Here is a 17,900-nt window from a genome sequence, read left to right on the forward strand (position 1 = left end):
TTTGTTTGTTTCTTTTCGACGGTGAAACTCCTAAACCCTGTATCGGGTTGCTACGTTGCAGACCTCTTCTGCCGTGCTAAGGAAAAACGTCGTACGAACCCTCAGGCGTTGCCGAATTTCCTTTGATAAAACGCGAATTGCATGGTAAACTTATGAATATTTTTCGTCCAATTTTTCAGATAACGTTGTTGGCAATTTCATCTAATGTTCCTGAAAATTTTAAGGAAAAATATCCATAACTTTTTCAAAAATGAACATTTTACTGAAGGAAATTTGGCAACTCTCGAATGCTCATCCGACGTTTTTTTATACGCACCATACGTGGTTTTGGTGGTTTTACCTTCGTTCTGTGTTCCACCTTTGGGATCGTAACCTAAAAACGTAACACTTCGGCGAAGGGACCTGCATTACAGATGTGTATTTGGAGGGGGGGGGGGGGGGTGTCTATAGTCACGTTACGAAACGCTTGATGCTCCATTTTTATAGTTCAATACGAGAAATTTTTCCATTCTATTTTATTGTGACAATTTATTTTTTAAATTTTGTCAGTTTTTTTAATGTTCTCCTCCATGGATTAAAAAAATGTTCGACCTGATTGTTTTTCCTATATTTCCATTGGCGGATCCAGCAAGTTGGCAACATTGTTTTTCATAATTCAAACCTCCGGAATTGCATCGATTCTTGGAGGGACTAGGTGCTCCGACAAGAATCGATTATTTAACATAGGTTTAAATGTAGGGAATCCGGTGTTGCCAAATTACTGGATTCGCCTCTGTGCAATTTCCTCTCTCGTATTTGCCTCGATCAATTTTTGCATGAACAAATAAAGGAGAACATCATGCTATCATTTGTCATTTCTAATTTTTTGAGGGAGGGGAATGTCAAGGGAAGAGTTACTTTTTTTTAGATAGAAAGTACAAATTTGAGTTACAGGTGCATGACGAGAGGAGAGAGAGGGTATAAAAATCCGGTTTTTAGCGTCATGCATTTTGTGCCTTATTTCAGTAGATTTGTAGAGTTAATTTAACATTTTGTTGCCTCGTCGATGTACATAAAGTAATCTTTGAGACGTTAACGTTATTATAAATAATAAAGCTATGGGGGGTTCGGCTCTCGTTACAATCGGTATAACAAAAAAGTTTAACTTAATGGTATAGTCACTCAACGTTCACTGATATGAAAAAATACAGGTTTGGTGACAAAAAGTATAACGCCGGAGATTTGACTGAAAACTCTCGGATGCTATGAAGCACTGAGTCCAAAAATATTCTTAGTTTCATTTCTGTACACCCATTAATTTTCCGGGGGAAAAAACATTAAGGTCAACTACAGGTGAACAATGATAAAGAACAAAGGTTGACCTCAAATGCAGCATGCACTTAAAATTCAGAAGGAAACGTGCATCATATGCTTATGCAATTTTTCTGATAAAAAAATTGTTCCGGTCAATTTACATAACATAATCCATCGTGCTCCCACGTGAGAATTTTTCGTATTTCAAGGATCGGAGTTGAGGAAAAGTTTTTCTAAGTACTAAGGTGTCAAATGGGGTCGAAATGTTGAAGCAGAAATCCTGGTTCAGATTTGTGAAGTCCACGCCAAATAAGTTTATGCACTTTCAGACTGCGACGGATGATCCGCCATATTGCTTCTTGCATTTACTTTGCATCTAAAAGTTACGTCAGACGATCTGACGCAGTCAGGAACTGCGTGAACATATTTGGCGTGGACTCGAAAATTGTTGAGACAGAGAGCCGTAATGGGACCGATATCGGCGGCAAATGAACCAAAAATAAAATCGAAGCGTCAGTATAGCAACACAAATAAAAGTCGTATCAATGAGTGTCTGGGAGGTTTAAACCGAGTAAATTTCCACATGAAAGCAAACCAATGACGATTTCGGTATGAACCTTAAAGTTTGACCGTAACCGGTCCGTACCACCTGTAAATTTAAAAGAAAAACAAATTTGACGCTTTAAAATCTGGTATTCTTGAACTTTTAGTCAATAGCATTCCGTCAAAACACCGTTTTTGAAACTGTGATGTTCACGGCATCTGGAAAATAATCGGTTCAAATATTTGCTGTTGAAAATATTTGATCTCAATCTGAAAAGACAATTCAACTTTTTATTTTGACATTTTATTTGTTACTTTAACCGTTCTATTGTCATTTTCAGTTTATTTTAAGTCACGACATTGGTTTATTTTCCAGTTGAAAAATAAACTGTGCGCAACCAATTTAAATCTACCGATCGAGCGACGTGATTTCTGACTCAAGAATCGATACGTATGCCACATGCTCAAAAGTCGCCTTCAAAATATTGAGTATGCAACATCACGACAAGATACGTTATTTTCTGTATCGGCCCATAATAACCCTCACGAATTTTTGCATCCAATACAGATAAATCACAGGCGGTTGACCCGGAAAGAAAGATGCTCTCTTGAGTGCTTTTTTACTCGGCGATTTCATAGTTTGCATCTCCGGGCATCGTCAGCCTAGAGTCTGGGCAGTAATGAAGGTTGAATTGGCGGATCCAGCAAGTTGGCAACGTTGTCTTTTTTTCATTCAAACCTATAAAAATATATCGATTCTCGGAGGGGCCAAGTGTTCTGACGAGAATCGATCATTTGGACTGCATTTTGCAATTTGGAACTATAGATTCTGGCCCAGTTTAAAAACGACGTATGTGCTATTGGTTTCCCTATGCACATAAGTGTTTTTTTCAGATGAGCCAGAATCTATAGTTCCAAATTGCAAAATGCAGTCCATTTAGCATAAGTTTAAATGGAGGAAATCCGTTGTTGCCAAATTGCTGGATCCGCCTCTGGAAGGTTGATGGGAAAATAGTAGAAAATCTAATGAAAAGAAATCCAGTTTATTTCGGTTCATCAAACAAATCAAAACCGCACATATTTTTACACATTTAGTAACTTTGAAATCCTGTCATTTGTAAATATAAGTAAGATATCGTCAGAAAGTAAGCCGTTGCCTGTGTGATTTCACTCCGACGATGTAGATCGAGTCAATCGGAGAGGTTGGACGAAATTTGGAAACTTTAAAAGCTCATAACACCATTTATACAAAATTTTGAGATTTTAAAAGTGGTTTCATTGGTTTCTTCCTGAAATTTTCCTCTAATAACACCCCTTAAAATTTAAAATGTGACGAAATAAACATAAACATTATGCAGTTTTTGTTAAAAATTTCAAGTCCGACCTTGCTGATTGACTTGATCCACTGTGCAACGGTGGATGGTTGATTGGACGTATTGAATTTATGCAAGATGGCGTTGGTTTGGGCGTTAAAAGCTCTATCTATGAGCTATGCTTAAATCTACTCTGCAAAATTACACACATGCCTTTAATATCCCTATTCAGATGCTCTTGTTTCAGCTTAGGACGCAAAGTATTTCAGTCTTGTATGCGTCTTATCTAAATACTTTTACCAGCACTAGACGTCGCACGTCTTTTCGTATCTACCAAAACATGTAGATGGTATGAAACTTAATCTTTTTAAATGTATCGACAGAATGATCAAAGTTGCGAAGGATGGAAATTCACTTTAAATCTCCTTGCGGATGCTTAAATCTATCTACTCAGAGTCGAGGTCTTCAAAAACTCCAGCAAGTACGATGAGCTCGATTAGGTCATAATTTACACCGCGTGGCATTTTGAAAACTTTGTCACCCCAAGTATCCCAAGTATGCATACAAAGCCAGTATTTGATGCCATTCTCTTTACCCCAGCCAATGATCTTCATTAATTTTTCATCTGAAAGGCCGATCCTGTCTTCTTTGCTTTGGAAAATTCCTGTATAAGAACCAAGAACATAAAGCACACTCGGTTTTAAAGTAACTCTGCCGCAAAATTTTGGAAAGTGTAGGCGACCAGCCAAACTTGAGCAAAATTATTTTACGCTGACTTTTGGTGGTCAATTCTATGCCGACGTGCAAACTGTCTGTATTTATTGAGTAACGAAAAAATAGCGCGATGTCGGTTTAATTTCATGAAAAAAGGAGAACAATATCCAAGTAACACAAAATGTAAATAATTGCGATTACATATAACAACGATGAAACTTCAAAACTACGCACATCGTTTGGGGCGTTTAAAAATCTCAGCTACTATTTTATTTTTTTGAAGGAGAAAAATCAACATCCTTTCTTTATTTCTTTCTTCTTAGAATTAGTTTTGCACAGAGGGGTAATTTCATGGAAATTTTTAAGGATTGACGTTGAGTAATAATTCATTATTTTAATAAGTAGGTAAAGTATGACAGGAGGTCTGCGGTCGAAAACCGAAATACTTCGCAGAGGAGTTTCGCCGTCGATAGGTATTTGGACGTATTTCTGTCAAACGGAACTATGCGCATTAAGACTGATGAGCCCTGATACCCATAAGAATATGTGCATTACAGGGCTCACGTCACAATGCACATAGTTTTGTTTGATAGAAATACGTCCAATTATTTCCAAAATCTACTGCAGCGTGAGTTTCCTGTCACAAACTAAAGAGGCTTTTCTTATTTAAAGTCATCGCAACGTAACTAAAATATTATGCAATTTTTCTTTGCGATGCAAATAATTTTTATTTCGTTTAATAATCCGAGTTATGATTGGCATTGATTGAATAAATAATGTGAAATATTGCAATTCTAGGTGAAAAAAATAAAATGGACCAGTAGGCAAGTTACAAATTTGAGAATCGTAGTGTTTAGTTATATGCGTCTTAAAACTTGATTTTTTTTTCAGGGAAAAGATTCAACGGAGATTCACTGATTAGAATAATGCAACAACCTTTACAACTTGTTGGTAAATTTAAAATTTTTCTCGGTGTAAATTAACATGATGTAAATTACTTCAAGACAATGTATAATACGTACCATCTGGTTTTTCAAGGAAATCACTGAATAACCCTACGCTTGCACTAACTGGACCGTAAGTCATGATTTCATTCCTTATGTAAAATTCATCCATTGACAGGAAGTAAAATGCTGTGACTGGAAAAACAGAAAAAAACAAAAGCAAGGCATGCAATGTCGAAAACAAAGTAAAGATATTGAATGTGAAACCATCAGACAACATAAGAGTTTCAGTCGTAACAGGCATATGAATTCATCGAAATGGCCTGACACAAATTTCAGTCAGAGCGAAAAGATAATTGTCGAATCCACGACAAAGGAAAGTGCCCACAGAAAACCCAGCATCCGTATATCTTGTGAGGTAGTTTATTAAGTCAGGAATTCCGACGAGGAAAAAGTAAGGTCTGCCTGAACCTTGAGTCTTATCCTAGCGTAAGAAGAGAAGATCTAGGAAATCACACCTTAAACCCTTAAACCATGAACAAATTTCAACTTGTGAATATATGTTTCTGCTGGTAAATTATGCGCAGGACACGATGCGTACATTAAATCACAGAAAAGTAACTAAGAGGCGGACAATTACGCAGTTCAAAACGCGCAATTTTTCCGCAATTTAAAACACCCCGGTTTAGCTCTGAACCGAATGATGTCGACGGCGCAAGTCCGCAATCGCATATATCTCGTTCACGCGGTAAGCATATCAGCGCCTGCAAGACTGCAGGAATACTTCTCGCATTGCGCCAAACAGTCCGGTCGGCGTGACGCATACTAGCGCCTACAAGACTGCATGAATACTTCTCGCATTGCACCAAACGCGATGTGAGAACCGTTTGTGATAACTATTCGACTGCGGGTAAAGGCATATTGTAGCCAGCTAGGTTAAGGCGAATATCACACTGTGAAGATGACTAGCGACTCGACTGCGTTTTCCTCTGTGGCTTGCGCGACGCCAAAATTGCCGTAAACCAGGACCTCGCGTCATTTCTTTTGATGGTCTCTGCTTGGTTTTTACCACAATTAAAGGGTAATTATCGACGGCGCGCGTGAGTATCCGCAATCACATAACTCGTTTCCGGTGTCTGAAAATCTCAGCCTCTATGTTATTATTTAAAGGAGAACAAATTGAAATCATTCCTTCAAGATTTTGCAGAATTTTCCTCGCACAAGGAAGAAAAATCACGGCAGTTTTAAAGAATTGCCGTTGAGTAGTTTTACGCTTAAAAAAATTGTAAGACAGGAAGTCTGCAACGACGCAAACCGAGTTATGTGATTGCCGACCTAAACCGTCGATTTGTCTTTCCAATCTTCGGACATGAACTAATAAGTACGAAAGTTGATACCATATCCTTAGAATCAAAGGATTGGATCTCCTATATGTGAATTTTTGTAAACAGGCACTGAATCCACATTAAAATAAGTGTTTAGCAAACATCAGTGGGAAATGAGAAGAGATAGCGATTTGACCGCCGCGGTATACCTCACTGTCATTATTTTCCCGCTATCCTGGCGGGTTTGAAATTCCTCCGAGTATTTAGACTTTTTGAAAGCAACATTGTGAGGGATTTTGGCTCCCAAAATACGCAATGAATTACAACGTAATCTACTCACCTGGTAATTTCAGAATGAAATACAAAAAACACAAGGTTCAACGACCCATTATTGTACAAATTTAATTTTAACTCACATTTCACTCGATCCTTGTCAATGGATGTTTTGTAGTTCTTGTTCGTGCACTTTGTAGGACAATCGTCGTCGAATATAAACTGCCCCTTGCATTCTTCTAGTTTCGCTTTGCCGATTCTTCCTTCAGCGTAAACATCATACAAACTTTTATGATCGCATGCAGGGTACCTGTAAGGCATGCACCCCTGAAATAAGAGCATTTTACATGAATCATTTAAAAAAAAATAATAAATAAAAAAAATATATAAAATTCATAGTTATTTCCAACTTATGCATGTATCCTCGATTTGGATATCCACGGTTGATTCCCTCTTACGTTTTGAAAAATAATCAGTTTTTATAAATGTTTTTAAATTTCACTAAAAATGAAAGAATGCACCCCTGAAATAAGAGAATTTTACATAAATGATTAAAAACAATTATAAATAAAAAAAATATGTATGTATAAAATTCACAGTTATTTGCGACTTGTGTATCCTCGATAACATTTTTAAAAAGAATCAATTTCATCCAATTTTTTAAATTTCACTGAAAATGAAAGATAGTTTTAACGATATTCAGAGTTGATTTTTTTATGTAACTATATTTCACTTTAAAATATGAAATCATAAGAGTTACAAGTAACCGCAAAACACTTGAAGCGGTCAGAAAGCGCACGCTCTTTACTTGCTGATGAAGTCCGTCAATGTTCACGTTAACTTCAGAGAAATGTCCAACTCAACCGTATTTCTTGGTTGGCACCAAAAGCAGCTGTAAATATGGTCAAATCTGTTATTTTTTTTTTTTACTTTGTTAACAATGTATCCTAGAATAACGCCGCGCCGGAATATCGTACTCTAACTAACAGCATGTCGCTCTTCCAGCGCTTCTGTGCGATCTGCAACACCCAACCGCCACTCTACCGTGCTAAGGAAGAACGCTGTACGAGCCTTCAAGCGTTGCCAAATTTCCTTTGATAAAACACGAATTTCCTGAACTTTATGAATATTTTCCCTCCAATTTTCCAGATAATTTTGTTCGCAATTTCACCTGAAGTTTCTGAAAATTTCAAAGAAAAATATTCATATCTTTTCTCAAAAATAAACATTTTATTGAAGGAAATTTGGAACTCTCTAGTGTTCGTACGACGTCCTTCTTAGCACAGCAGCTCTGATAGTGATACTGTCAGAGCTCCTCCACCAAGTCGCATCTCCTCAATATCATACTCTACAATATAAAATCATGTAATGCGTGACGCATAAAAGCTGAGGCGCGAAGAGCCTTGGGGGTTTGGACTGTGAAGCAGTCAGAAGGCGTACCCTCTAGGGCGAGTCAAAAAACATCAACTTTCGAATTTCAAAATTGTATCGATGAGTAAATTTGCGCCTAGGTATCGAACTAAAGTGTTCCAAAGCATTTTTCGAAAAGATAATTTTTACAGGTGCTTTCTTTTGCAATGTGTGTCAAAAAATCACATATTTCAAGTTGTTTATGCGATTTCAAAAAACAGCTTAAAATGTGTGATGAAATTGCAAAAACCAGCATGAAATATGTGATTTTTTCACACAAATTGTAAAAGAAGCACCTGTAAAAATTTTATCTTCCAGGAATGCTTTGGCACACTCTAGTTTGATACCTAGGCGCAACTTTTCCCCTAATGCGATTTTGACATTCGAAAGTCGATGTATTTTGACTCGCCCTAGTACACCCCCCAACTATCATTTAAATTTCCCCGATTTTGTCAGAAGCGTCGTGAAGTCACCACCATTTCACTCAGCTTCGTGAATTCCACCGATAATTTCTCGTAAAAGCACACCTTGCCCGACCCATACGCTCCACCGGTAGGAATTCCTTCTTCCGTTGCATACTCCCATGAGTAAAGTTGGAAGGAATCGTGGGTGCAGGCCTCGGCACATCTCATGAGCATCTCTTGGGACAGCTTCTCCTTAAAAGTACCATTTGTAAATATGCAGTAGCGATCGGCCATGAGAGAAGAGACGACACCAGGCTGGAATACAATGAAAAACGTGTACATTAAAAGATCACCAAAAGAAATTATTTCAAAACTATAAATAGTGATTTATTTATGAACTCAAACCACTTATCTCCTCAAAAACTGTGAAGGGGCCGTCCATAAATTACATGACCCATTTTTCAATTTTGGGACTCCCTCACCGTATCCGACTGTCATCTATTGCTAGACGGCCCTCCCCTTGAAATTACGTCATCCGTAGCGTAAGCCCCTCGTTTTTAACGGGAGAACGCAGAAAATCGATGAAAATTAGGCAAGATTTTCAGTGGCATGGCGTAAATGATCCATTATCGATATTGCCCCATTTGTAGCCATGGTAAATAATCGATTTTTAAGGTTTCGCTGCGAGCATCCTGTTCATCGATCCTATTCCATACGTTGAAATGACAGATCAACCGATTTACTCGTATATTGCAAAGCAGGCCATGCCACTGAAGATTTTCAGCATTTTTGCCTTCAGAAAAGCTTACGTCATCCTTGGCTTGACCCCCCCCCCCTCTCCTACTTGGATGACGTAATTTATGGACGGCCCCTACAATTGAAACCTAAGGAAGTAAATTATTTCTTAAGTAGTGAGAATCTTTGCTTGAATTAAAGGGAATCCTCTTAAATTAAGTAAGAGGTTTGGCTCACGATTCAGATCAAAATCCGATTGAATCACAGGCATTTTTTCCGTCAACTTTTATCAGTGGCGTGGCGTGAATTGCGATATATCGATTGTTATGCAATTTAAACCTATGGCAAAGAATCGATTATTAAGGTGTTCGCTGCGAACACCCTATTTATCAATCCTTTTCCATTGGTTTAAATGACATAACAATCGATACATCGCAAAGCACGCCACGCCACTGACTTTTATAAGAATCTGGACTTTGGATCCAAGGCACTTTTTTCCAGTGCACAAACGGTATACCGATATCGAATGTGTCACCTCTCATGGTAAAGGGAGGCAATACAGGAGCACTTTGATTTCTCAATATAGGTATAAGACGTACCCCATCCGTGCGACAAGCGCCTTGATCTTCAATCTGGTTCATCAGGGAGGCGCAGTCCTTCCAGTGTTCTCTTGCGTCGAAGAAGTGGGGAACATTCTCCGGGTTGGACTCCCATTTGGGGTCACCGACTTTCCTCACGATATGGGTAGCTCCGGGAGCCAGACTCCTCCTCATTTTCTCTCGCAACATTGTTTCCGTTAACTCGAAGTTGTTTCCACTCAACTTGTGTTTATGCAAAGCGTTCTTGATGACTGCCTCCACACTTTGCACTTCAAACTGAAATTGAATTTCCAATACAATGCTGATTGAGACTTTTTAAGGTGCTTCGATGGACGCCATATTTTGTGTCAGAACGACGTGCGGTATATCGCATCGATTGGCTCTATTTTTTTATTACCTAATCATTTTTCTCGAATTTTGAGATTGCTATTCTGTTGCCAGGAGACTAAAGAATCCACTTACCAATTTTGACAAACAAATTCAACGTAATAAAGGCGTGGTCTTTTCAGAGGAAAAATATCGCATTCGAGTGCAGTTTCGATAACAGTATTGAATGCGATAATTTTTCTCTAAAAAAACCACGCCTGTAATACGTTGAATTTGTTTGTCAAAATTGGTAAGTGGATTTTTTGGTCTCCTGACAATAGAATTACGATCTCAAAATTTGAGAAAAATGACGAGTAGCTGAAAAAATGGAACCAATTGATGCGATATATCGCATGCCGTTTTTGCAAAAAATATGGCGTCCATCGAATCACCTCAAAACACAAGAAAATTATGTACATTAAAAAAATCCAAGAAGACTACCAGATGACCTGAGCCCGAATTTTGTTGGCTCTTTCACACGGAGGTGCAACATCCTTCGACGGATCCAAACCGCACTACCTACAGATCAGAAGCGCTAAGCCGCACAGTGGATCGAGTCAATCGGAGAGGTCGGGCGAAATTTGGAAACTTTAAAAGCTCATACTTCCGTTCATACAAAACTTTGAGGTTTTAAAAGTGGTTCCATTGGTTTCCTCGAAAAAGTTTTTTAGAGGTACCCCTTAAACTTTAAAATTTGACGATTTAACCATCAAAACTTGCAGTTTTAGTCAAAGATTTCATGTTCGACCTCTCTAATTCACTCAATCTACTATGAGCCGGACTTGAATGCAGTCGAGACTCGTCCCAGGTAAATTTAAGTACGGTTAAAGAACTAAAAAATTTCGGTCCCGCAGATTATCATTTAGCTTTATTATACTCACTTTTTAGTGTATTTTTCTTTTATTTCATCGTTGAATTTGGTTATAACGTTGTATTTTCCTTATTATAATAAGCCTGTTCCATACATTAAACGTAATTGCCCGTGAGAATAGGGGCTACAGTGTAAAAAAAGGCGAATTCAAAATTGAATATATAATCTGGTTTAACCGTTAAACTAAATTATGTATTCAGCACAAAAATGCTTCGAAAGTGCCATACTAAACTGCACTATTCATGGCGGCTATAAAAAATAGAAACAATACATTTTAGAGATCTCGCACTGACAATCTGAGGAATATGATTGGCAAAGGGAGAAGTTAAGTTTGGAAATATCTTTTGCCGGCCTAAATATATTTGACGAGCAGCTTCTTGAGTAAAGGTACATAATTCTTCCTGAATTCTGCGTTCCGTCTGAACGCGCCTTAACATTTTTCTCGACGGGGCTTTGCAAATGATGTTAAGTTTGCTTAATCAACAGCTGAGCATTTTGGTCGTCAGTCTTCGTCAGGCAAAGAGCGTCGACAATCTGACATACATTTTTCACTGTACTGAAGACAGCATCGCAGAATTTCTTAAATTTAAAGTCTATATGCTCACAACTATATTGTTAATAAAAGATGTAGTATTGAGCAGAACATATATATGTATGAGGTTGTTATGATTGAGCAGGTGGAGTTGTGAGATTTTAATTCAACCCACTTCATTTGGAGTTAGGTGTAAATCCGTTCCAATATTGGCTAGAAAATAAATTGAGGTACTCACCGACCAAGTTGGATGTTTCTTCAGAAGCTTATCAATACTATCCGTGCCCAGACATTGGTGCATCAATGTGACAAGGCACAAGACAATGACAGGTAACATTTTCAAGCCAGCCAGAGGAAATTCCTTAACACAATTGGGAAAATGGACTCTTCAGTATCCATAAAATATATTATTTACGATTGCCTTTTGAGATTTGGGCAAAATTTGGCTTTCAAATTCTAGAGTATTAATTAAATTATTGAGAAAAGTTTACTACGTAGTTCGTTTGACTTATTTTGTAATGACGAAGAACGGAGATGGTTAAACGCACAAGCCATCTCGAAAAAGAGAAAATGCGTTTAAGACAGGGTAAAACTTTCAAGTTCTCCTGTTAGAAGGAAATTTCATCTGGGCATGGATCTCCCCATAAATTTCACAAATTGTCTCATTTATTTACTATTTCCAACGTGGAAAAAAGCGGAATTCTTAGGATCCATAAAAATTATAAAAATAACTTTTTCCAAAATTAATGTTGGAGAAGTCAAATTCAAAATAAAGATATCAACATGGTATATCATCGAACATCCATTTTGTCATGAATTTTTTTTATTTTTTATCACAGACGCGGGTCCAGACATTTCAAGCGCGGTGGAAGAGGGATCAGAGGAGCTTCCTTTGGAAAATTGTTGAAATTTTAAAGCACCCAATATGCAATTTCAGCCAATTCCTTCATGAAAATTTACCAAATATAATCGTCTTTCCTTCTCCTTTCCTCCGTTCATTCCTTCCTTCCTTCCTTCTTTTTCCTTTTTTTCAGACGAACGGGAAGGACTTACACCCCCTCCGCCCCCTCATAGATCCGCCAATGTTTTAATTCCATAGCAATGATTTGTGTCCTTTTGTTATTTTAGTCCCATTGATCCGGTTCTCTGAACCTCATAACGATTTTAGATTGGTGATTTGCATAACTTGCAGAGCAAATTGTTAGTCACCTGATGTTTATTGTTGATTACTTGTTTATGAGTTTTCATCAAGCAAAACTATGGAGGACAATGCTTAGATAATTCTTTAGACAAGAAGAGAGAGTGCTTTTACATGAAGTGTCTCACTGAGTGTTTATTTACTTTACTAATTGGAACACTATCTTGAGAAATCAACTTTAGAACGCTGCTGCTTTGATTGTAATATTTATGAATACTAGGTAATCCATCCCACAGCCTTTATCAAACGGCCGCCTTTCACCGTTACGTTCCATTATTACACAGGAGGCGGTGGTGTTTCATTTTAAATTCTTCGTGTTCGAGACCATTTCCACGACCACGAGACCACGTTCTTCCCTCTAAAAATGTTCATTATTTATGAGAATAATATGCCTAATTTTTACCAGATTCCCTTTAGAAATCTGACGAACAAATATAATTATTCCCATTCAACCGGTCATCTTTTTGTAGATAGTGGCTTCATTATATCCTTCAATTTAGTGTAGCGACACAAATTATAGATTTTCCGAACATTGATATCAAGTCGCATACTTGCAGATTTACATCTCGTAATGTGTATTGTTTTGGTGTAGTAAGTGAAGCTCCTGGTAAATGAAGGAGGGAAGCACCGCATTCTAGATAATAAAAAAATCCGGGAGAAGAGTAAAAACTGCTTTGAATTTGGCTAATGAAAATTTTACAGGATTGTGACGGAAAATGGCAAATGGTTGATGGATTTGTTGTGTTTTTTTTTTTTGGATGAGGCTATTCGTCGGTACGGTACCGACGGATAAATGGCTATTCGTCGGTACCGTACCGATGAATAAATGGCTATTCGTCGGTACCGTACCGATGAATAAATGGCTATTCGTCGGTACCGCATCGGCGACATTAAGTAATAAAAATGTGTTGTCAAGCCTTGGTCCGAATGGACAAGCAAACGCCATTCTATGGTGCTCTGTTGTAATTACACGGAGATACTAAGTGCTACAAATGTACAACTATTGTCAGTTCATGGTAGCTGCTCCACGGCTTGCGAATCTTCAGTATCTGTCGCTGCCCCAACTAACAACGATCATAGTGCAGAGAGCTATTCCACCACCAGCGAATCTTCGGTTTCTGTTGCTGCCCCAACTAACAACGATCATAGTGCAGAGAGATATTCCACCACTAGCGAATCTTCGGTTTCTGTTGCTGCTCCATCTGACGAAAATGTCAGTGCAGAGAGCTTCACGAAGCTAAAATTTAAGAGTAAAGTCATTTCACGAGGGCGACCTAAACTGCCAGCAAGACAACTTTGTTCCTTTAATCGCACCGTTGCCGACCGACAATCTGTGGAAAATCCCCCCGAAAAACGAAAACGAAAGAAAACACCTGCAAATGAAACTAAAGGCCCCACCACCCGAAAAAAGAAGCGTTCTTGATGATTCTTTTCACAGAGTAGCACATTTCAGTATTATGATGATTCATTTGACAGTGAAGTACTTTTCAGTAATATGATTATTTATTTGACAGAGTAGTACATTTCAGTATTATGTGAGAGTATTAAATACATAAATTAAATTTGGAGAATATTTCTTTACAACTCGTGTTGGGTTTTTTTTTCATCTTTCACCCAATTTTTAGCTCTTAACTTCCACCAAAATATTATTAAGAAATCATATCTTTAATATAATTTACGTACTTAAATCAAAGTACGGTACCGACGAATAGCTATTTATTCATCGGTACGGTACCGACGAATAGCCATTTATCCGTCGGTACCGTACCGACGAATAGCCACTTCGTTTTTTTTTTTGGCAAGGTGTTTTCTTTGAGATATTTCTCTTTTTTAGAATTGTCCGTATCTTATTTGTTTCCAAAATATCACGTAAGTATACCTCCTCCATTTACCGAAGGTTTCAAAAATTCAAATCTGTAAAAGAAGATGAAGCGAAAGCCCATGAAAAGATAATACTACCCAACAGATAATTACTTACCATTGTCGCTCGATCAGTACGAAGTTTCATCATTGACTATTCACACTGTTACAGCTTTGCTTCATTAAATAGGATTTAATTCAACTGCAATTCCTGCAGACCGTTTATATTCAAAGCATCAGAACAAGATTCACTTCATGTGTCACGGAAGTTCTTCCGTATCTTAAGTGCTTCCATATTTAATATTCAGAAAAAAAGTGAAGTGCGCTCTGACTGAGAGGAGTGACTTATGATAGATGCCCCACTTCCTGGAAGAATGAAATTGAGTAAATAAAAGGGAAGCAAAACATTCTCCTCGCCCACGCAGAATCATCACAAGACGAATGACCAAATCGATGTGTCATAAGAGATGAATCGCCAGGGTCTTTGCGCAGTCTTTTCGAAAAGAATTGTCTGCGCGCAGGTTCCTCCTTCTACTTGAGGATGCGCAAATATGTGTTGCGATTATTAACCTGATATCAGCAGAAAATAACGTTTTTGGCTTTGTTGTATGGAAATGATCCTTCTCTAATGACCTTTTCACAAGTTTTCCAATGCGGTGTCACTCAGCGTGCGAAGAACACGTCCCCTCGTTGAGGAAAAAAAAACAATCGAAAAAAAAGTACCTACCTCTTTGAAGGCTAAAGTTTTTCCTCCGTGAACTTTAACACAAATTTTACTCGTAATCTGATACGGCTAACTTAAAGAAAAACATTAAAATTAATACACCGAAGTTAAAACCTTTTTTTTAAATGGCCAAAAGTTCATCCGAAAATTCTACACGGTTTATGGTGCAAAATCTTATGATAAGATGTGTTGTGGGGCATGATACCACTATTCGACCTCTAAAGAGCTCGATGTGCCTATTCAATTCATTTAAGGCGTTTTAACTTGTAGCAGTGAACGGAGTTATAAGCGTTTAAAGTTTCCAAGTTTTGTCCGACCTCTCCTTTTGACTCGATCCAACGTGCGGCGTGAGCCCTGTTTTACATGTAAATCAATGCTTTTTGGGGCCCATGCGGAAATCAATATACGCCCTTACGCCAGAGGAACGACGATTTTTCATACCGTCTTGTCAAAAGGGATAACTCACGATTGTGACCAGCCGGGACCGAAAACATGTATCTAATGATGCCCATCTTTTACATTCGAGAAAAATAAAATAAAATACCACGAGACAAGGTGGAAAATAGACTATAAACGTTGAAAAGTCTACATTCAGTCGTCGCACATACTTTATTTTTTAATGAGGGGACAAATTAGTGCTGCTGCTTGAAATTCTCACTAGGTTTTCTCAATGCGTTTACAAAAAATGTCGTTCCTGTATTTTCTTTCTGAGTAATGTGTAACATGTGGAAAATTTTATAACATTGAAATTGAGGCACTCGGTTATGGAGCCGGCCGAATGTTCACTAGAAAGCAAAGTGTTTACGCCATTCCTATACTGCCTGCAATATAGGTGGATACCACCTGGTGTTACCACCGTGTTTGAATGTTGTATCTCGTAATCAATCCGCAATTTAGACCGCAATACCGCAAACTGTTTGTTCACTGGAGAATGGAGCGTTCCCACCATCTCCAATACCGCCTTCAATTTCGGCAGATACCGCCAAGGGTTACCTCCGAGGTGGAATATTCGCATTATCTTGTATTATTACATCCACAGCTAGGACTGGCCTTCGTAGACTACTTAAGGTGATTGGATGGACGAGTAGAATCAAATAAGTTTTGCTCTACCATGTCTCCCGACTTTTTAGCCCTTCAAAATGGAAAAATCTGACCTTTTTTTTTTTTAAATTTGTTCAAAATTTTACGCTTAATCAGGTCCCAACATCGCTTTAGGCAGTTTTTGCCATTTAATATCAGAATTTTGGCCCTAAACAGCTGAAATGTCCTGTACCGTAGCCTGTCTGCGACTCAAGTGCGCAACTTTAACGCTTCATAACCATCATCTTGCATCTAAACACTTCAACTTTTGCGGTAAATTCACACTCAACTTGTACCTAACTTATTATTTTCAGTTATATTCATCCAAATAAGTGAAAATATTGACCGTCTTTGCGTCAAGCAACCTTGTCTGCGGAATTCGCGTCCTGTACCGTAGCCCCCTTTTTTCAGCATCATTTCGTCCTTTAGAGTGCAGCACTTATGAACTTTGTTTACTTTTTTTGCGTTATCGTGACTATAATACGCTGATGTCGATGAGAGGAAAAAAACCCGCAATGAAACAGTAAATTTTGACCGTTTTTTATGAGTTTCTAGGTTTAACGACCATCTAGGATGTCCTTACCGTATACCTACCTGTTTAATGCATAAATCACTTCAAACTCTCAAATTTTGGTATTTTTTGATACGCTCTGATATCTTAACCTCAAATCCAGAATTTCAACCACATGCGTGAATATGCCCGAGCACCGTTGCCAATAATCACACGATTTGTCCGCACCGTAGCCGTCCGTACCGTAGCCCGTAGCCGTCCGGTACCGTAGCCCGTAGCTGACGCGCGATGCGGCCGGGTCTACGGTAAGTACGGACAAAATGCGAAAGTCATCCAAAAATCGGTGCGCTGTTTGATAGATCATCCCACTTTACTTTATTTTATCTATCACCAAATTTTTGAATTAAAAAAAAAAGGGGAGAGACGTATTTTTTTTTAGTATGACGCGACTTAGAAGAAGGAGGCTTTTTTTCCGATGATTGCATAAGGATCACCATCTTTTTATTTTTTTTTATTTTTTCTTTTAGAACTTTGAGTCCTCTTTTTCGTCTGAAGTTCATGGCAATTTATTCGTTTAATATTTACTCGTTAATATCTAACGTATTTTTTTCTTATCGTCTTTTAAATATTTATTTAAGGTGATTTGTGACCACATTTTCGATAAAGTTACCTTTTTGTTTTCTTTCTTTTTTTGTAAAAGTGCACCCAAAACGTTCTAACGTTGTCAAGCTTGTTTTAAGAACTCAGCTTCTAAGAATTGTCCCTAATTATTTAATGCGTTTACTTTAAAATAAAAGCAGTTCATTATTTTTGAAGAACTGATTTACTTACTCTTTTTACCTTTATTGCCTGTAATAATTTATGAAAGTGGCACTTATAAGCTATGCTATAACTTAGCAGTTTATTCCCCAATGAATTTCAGTTCTTTATAATTCGGCCCTTGCATACAGTAATATTTACGAATGCCTCTTCGTCCTTACCGTAGCCCGTTTGTCCGTACCGTAGACCAGTAAAAAATTGTACAATTTGTAGCTTTAAGAAGAGCATACCTGTAGAAATTCTTTAAAAAAGTTGTCTACCACATCTTCTAAGTTAGTTCTAAAGAAATTAATTAAAATTAAGCGTTTAATTACATTTCCTAGCTTTCTTAGGAGAAAAATGATGGCGCAAAATTCTAAAAATCGGACTTTAGAGCAATTTGGGGG

The 17,900-nt window shown here is 37.8% G+C and overlaps 1 protein-coding gene across 2 annotated transcripts; it reads right to left on the reverse strand.

Moving 5' to 3' along the window:
• Positions 1–2,860: 2,860 nt before the first annotated feature.
• LOC109042350 (cathepsin B-like cysteine proteinase 3) lies at positions 2,861–14,653 on the reverse strand. Of its 2 annotated transcripts, XM_072304971.1 has the most exons (7): positions 14,499–14,653; positions 11,561–11,683; positions 9,554–9,829; positions 8,343–8,534; positions 6,549–6,732; positions 4,886–5,002; positions 2,861–3,813 (listed from the first exon to the last, which is right to left on the reverse strand). In XM_072304971.1, exons 1-7 carry the CDS (start codon positions 14,529–14,531, stop codon positions 3,596–3,598), a joined length of 1,143 nt encoding a protein of 380 aa, XP_072161072.1. In that variant the 5' UTR covers positions 14,532–14,653; the 3' UTR covers positions 2,861–3,595. The 2 variants fall into 2 exon arrangements, with proteins under 2 accessions (XP_072161072.1, XP_072161073.1); XM_072304972.1 differs by lacking the exon at positions 11,561–11,683 and having other exon boundaries at positions 14,499–14,644.
• Positions 14,654–17,900: the final 3,247 nt, after the last annotated feature.

The sequence above is a fragment of the Bemisia tabaci genome, chromosome 10 (genome assembly GCF_918797505.1).
Source record: "Bemisia tabaci chromosome 10, PGI_BMITA_v3".
NCBI lineage: Eukaryota > Metazoa > Arthropoda > Insecta > Hemiptera > Aleyrodidae > Bemisia > Bemisia tabaci.

Coding starts and splice junctions, on each gene's coding strand:
- LOC109042350 (XM_072304971.1), bottom strand. CDS start 14,531: ATGATGAAACTTCGTACTGATCGAGCGACAATG. Junction 6,733..8,342: donor GAGCGTATGGGTCGGGCAAG/GTGTGCTTTTAC, acceptor CTCTTATTTCAG/GGGTGCATGCCTTACAGGTA. Junction 3,814..4,885: donor TTTCCTTGAAAAACCAGATG/GTACGTATTATA, acceptor GTTCTTATACAG/GAATTTTCCAAAGCAAAGAA.